Source organism: Otolemur garnettii, unplaced genomic scaffold (assembly GCF_000181295.1).
Source record: "Otolemur garnettii isolate 467f Iridium unplaced genomic scaffold, OtoGar3 scaffold00112, whole genome shotgun sequence".
Lineage (NCBI taxonomy): Eukaryota > Metazoa > Chordata > Mammalia > Primates > Galagidae > Otolemur > Otolemur garnettii.
Window position 1 is genome coordinate 695,267 of NW_003852507.1, and position 4,758 is coordinate 700,024.

Sequence of the window (4,758 nt, forward strand, 5' to 3'; positions counted from 1 at the left end):
AAAAAAAAAAAAAAAACCCTCTCTTTCTCTAATCAGATAAAGAAAAGTTACCAAGTTGAAATTTTTTCATTGAAATCCAAATACTCACAGGTTTTAAATGGATGACAGAACTGTTAGACATCACTGTGTGGTCTCCTTCCATCATGTCTAGCTCACTCTTGTCATCTGAGGCATCTGGAAGACTGTTAACACTACTGCTTTGGCTGCTGGCACTGATGGACATACTGGGAATAGACTGATTACTTCCAACACTATTCACTGTTCCTGTCCGGCCAACACCATGATCTTGTTCCTAAGGGAAAAGAGCATTAGGTTCAAATATCTATATTTTCTTTTGAACTCTTAGTGATAAACGCCTAGCCCAATCACCTGGTTTAAAGTCATTAGAAAGTTAAAAAATTATGAAAAATTCCCTTTTTATGCCAAGACCAGGAAATTTATCAACTACTTGTTTATAGAAAAAAAAGAACCGCAAATGACTAACAAGTAAGTAACAAAAAACACTCAACCAATTCTCTAAAAATAGCCAGCTGATTAATTTCCAAAATACATTGACTTCTCTAAACTGCTTGACATTTGTGGAAACCATTTCTACAACACATCCCATGAGCAGCAAATGAACACAGCATACACAGACACACACACACACACACGCTGCTCATTTCTCAATAATTCTCATAGTTAATACAAACCCCTCATTCTAAAAAAATACTGTAAGAACTCCTTTTGGTTGTTATTCACTATAGAAACTTTTTATACATTCTTCTTTCTTCCTGAAAATACAATCTCTAGATTATCTTTCTACCCTCAAATAATTTAATATTAATTCCTGTCTATATATATATATATATAATATATGTATTATAATATATATACATCCAATCAGAATCACAAGTATGTTTTCCTGATGTAACCAGGCAGCCATGGTATCTGAATACCAACATTACAGTAGTTTTGCCATACCGGAATTCTATAAAATATGCAAAATTTAATAAATATAGACACATATATATTATATATACAGGGACTCTTCTATATCCCTATCCTAAGAGAGATGTTGTTAAAGATTTAACTACATAGAATTTTATTAATTTCATAACTTCATTAAAGTACTTTATACATTTCACAATTCTAATGTTTTAGTTCTAATAATTATCATTAAAAATGAAAAAGACTTGTATTTTACAGTTCACTAATTATTTAGAGCTATCAAAAAGAATATAAAACTATTGTTCATGGTTTTAGAATGCAAAGTGGACAACTGGAAAGCAATAGAAAAGAATCAAAGATTTGAAATTCTGACAAGGTCAAGGTAAACTATTGAAAAAAAAAGATACCTTCCCACATAATACACTTTATATGTGTATTTCATTGTGAGAATGGTCTACAATACTTCTATTGCAAATGAGTATTTCCCTAATTGGCAACACAAAAATAATTGCTCTTAAGACTGAAAGAGATATGAACTTAAACTATGTGGCTCTATCTACAATGAATTAGTTAACTAAGCCTTCTTTCCTTACCTGTAATATGGGTGTTTTTAGAACAGATAGGATGAACTCAAGTTTCCTTGGTGACACCACAGAATGTCTAGTGACTTTCTAATAACTTGTGAATACAGTCAGCTTTTTGAGTCAGTAATTTCAAGAACTTCCAAAAGCATATCCCATGGAACTGGACACCCATCAAAAAGACTCAGTGGCCAAGAAATCTGAGAGGGGCTAGATTACATAGAGTTAAAGTGATTTCTTTTCTTTCTTTCTTTCTTTCTTTTTTTTTTTGAGACAGTTTCACTTTGTTACCCTTGGTAGAGTGCCTTGGTGTCATAGCTCACAGCAACCTCAAACTCCTGGGATTAAGTGATTCTCTTTAGCCTCCCAAGTAGCTGGGACTATAGGTGCCCGTCCACAACGCCTAGATATTTTTAGAGACAAGGTCTCACTCTGGCTAAGGCTGGTTTTGAACATGTGAGCTCAGGCAATCCACCTGCCTCAGCCTCCTAAGTGCTGGGATTACAGGAATGAGTCCCACACCCATCGAGATTTCTTTAATAAAAGACTTCTCAGAACCTTTGCTATCCAGTGTCCTTCATAAAGAGTTTGGGCTTTAAACAAACAAAAAAAAAAGTTTGGGGTTAGAGATTCAGTTCCCAAACCTCTGGCTACAGACAGGTACTAGGTCTGTGGCTTTTAGGAACCTGGCCACACAGAAGGTGAGCAGTGGGCAAAGAATCATATAGCCCTACCGATTCCTGGCATCACAGCCTGATCTCTGGCTCTTGTCAGGTAACTGGTGGCATTAGATTCTCAACAGGAGTATGAACCATACCTAAACTGCATGCAAGGAATATAGGTCCCATATTCCTTATGAGAATCTAAAGCCTGATGATCTGAGGTGGAGATGTAATGCGCTTGAATCATCCCAAAACCAACCTCTTTTTTTTTTTTTTAAGAGACAGAGTCTCACTTTGTTGCCTTCAGTAGAGTGCTGTAGCATAACAGCTCACAGCAACCTCCAGCTCTTAGGCTTAGGCGATTCTCTTGCCTCAGCCTCCTGAGTAGCTGGGACTACAGGCGCCCAACACAACACCTGGCTATTTTTTTGTTGTTGCTGTTGCAGTTCGGCTGGGACCAGGCTTGAACCTGGCACCCTTGGTATATGGGGCCAGCACCCTACTCACTGAGCCACAGGCGCAGCTCCCAAAACCATCCTCTTACATTCCTCACCCCATGATCCTTGGAAAAACTATCTTCCATGAAACTGGTCCCCAGTGACAAAAAGGTTGGGGACCACTGTTTTAGAGCATGCAATTTAACATTATCAAAGACCTTTTTTTCTAACTGGGATCTTACAGAACCAGTGTTAAAAAAAATAATACAACCTGGGGAAACCATGGATATAGAAGATAAACCCTTCGTAGGGCAAGTTGTGTAAGGAAAGAAACTAATAAAGACAACACAATATTTGAGTCATTTCTTAGGTATTACCTCTTCTTCTTCCTGTGCTTCTACTGCTGGTCCATTATGTGCCTCCTGGAAAAGGAGTTTCTTCATCTTTCGATACTGTAGATTGTCCAGCTCTCTTACTGCATCCTTTGTCCTCTGAATGAGATCTATTAACACTGTTTCAGGGCGCTCTCGCAGAACAAATATGTGCTGGATAGGATAGAATGTAAAAGTCAAAGTGAAACTTACCCTAGAGTTATTGTCCTATGATAGATTATACATACAATCTATCTATATCTATTTAAAGTATGACTTTTTATATTTATTTACTTTTTTTTTTTGAGACAAAAGTCTTACTTTGTCGCTCTTAGCAGAGTGTCCTGCCATCATAGCTCATAGCAACCACAAACTCTTGGGCTGAAGAGATCCTCTTGCCTCAAGCCTTCCTAGTAGCTGGGACTACAGGTGCCCTCTATAAGGCCTGGCTAGTTATTTTAGAGACAGGGTCTCACTCTAGCTTAGACTGGTCTTGAACTCCTGAGCTCAGGCAATATACGCGCTTCAGCCTCCCAGAGTGCTAGTGAGCCACTGCACCTGGCTTGACTTCTCGTATTTACAAAATTGTAATTTATATACATAAATTCTGTGCATATATGACTGTGAAAAAACTTGAACATAATACTTTTGTTACCCAACTGAAAATGGAGTTAAAACAAGTGAAGGATATAACCAGAGTTAAGAATTAAGTCTAGTCAGAGTTGTCAATATAGTTTATGTATTCTAAGAACTGATGATTTCATATAAAAGGCACGTTCAGTTCTGAGTTATATTAGATTTTTTTTTTTTGAGACAGAGCCTCAAGCTATCCCCCTGGGTAGAGTGCTGTGGCGTCACAGCTCATAACCTCCAACTCCTGGGCTCAAGGGAGTCTCCTGCCTCAGCCTCCCAAGTAGCTGGGACCATGCCAAAACGCCCGGCTATTTTTTGGTTGCAGCCGTCATTGTTGTTTTTGGTGGGCCCAGGCTGGATTCGAACCCACCACCTTAGGTGTACGTGGCTGGCGTCTTAGCCACTTAAGCCACAGGCGCTGAGTGTATATTAGATTTAAATAAGAATATTTAAGAATGGAAAATTATGTAATGAATGAAGATATGCTATAGAAACAATATTCTACACAAAACACTAACAGTTAATTAAAAGCCATTATATCATTACTGATTGGTAGCATTTAATAAAGTTTAACCTCATCAAATACAGAAAAGTAGAAAAAAAAACCCTACTATTAGAATTACTGTTATTTTATTTCTTTTTAAAAATTCTGCATGTACAGAATTTGTTTTATAAATACATAATTAGCATATAAATTCCAGAAAGACATCTTCTGCCCTCCCTTCAGTTCTGTGAGATACCCTTGAATTCTTGGAAACTTTTACCTTCTCTGTTAGTATACATTTATTTCTCCTCAAGGCAAAGAGTCATAACTACCTACATAGTATCTTATTTTACTTTCTGTCAGAAGAATTGTTATTTCAAACTTATAAAAATAAAGCCTGCGGAATATTTCATCAAGTGTTTGTGTCAAAATTAACCATTACGCTTGTTTTTTGACAAATATTTCTAGTTTTAATTCTTAGATAAATAACTTCATAAATTCAAAACGATTTTTTTCTTTCTGATGGATTACAATAGAAACAGAATTAGGCTAAAAGACAAAAAGCTTTTTTTTTTTTTGAGACAGGAGCCTCAAGCTGTCCCCCTGGGTAGAGTGCCGTGGCATCTCAGCTCACAGCAACTTCCAACTCCTGGGCTCAAG

The 4,758-nt window shown here is 37.0% G+C and overlaps 1 protein-coding gene across 4 annotated transcripts in view; it reads right to left on the reverse strand.

The window, feature by feature from the left end:
* Positions 1-4,758, reverse strand: part of TAOK1 (TAO kinase 1) — a 145,686-nt gene that overhangs the window by 34,792 nt on the left and 106,136 nt on the right. For all 4 annotated transcript variants that reach the window (XM_023517509.1, XM_003797126.3, XM_023517510.1 and 1 more), the window contains 2 exons: positions 2,988-3,155; positions 89-292 (listed from right to left, as the gene is read on the reverse strand). In XM_023517509.1, coding sequence (XP_023373277.1) covers positions 89-292; positions 2,988-3,155 — 372 coding nt within the window. The remainder of the gene's footprint in view (positions 1-88; positions 293-2,987; positions 3,156-4,758) is intronic.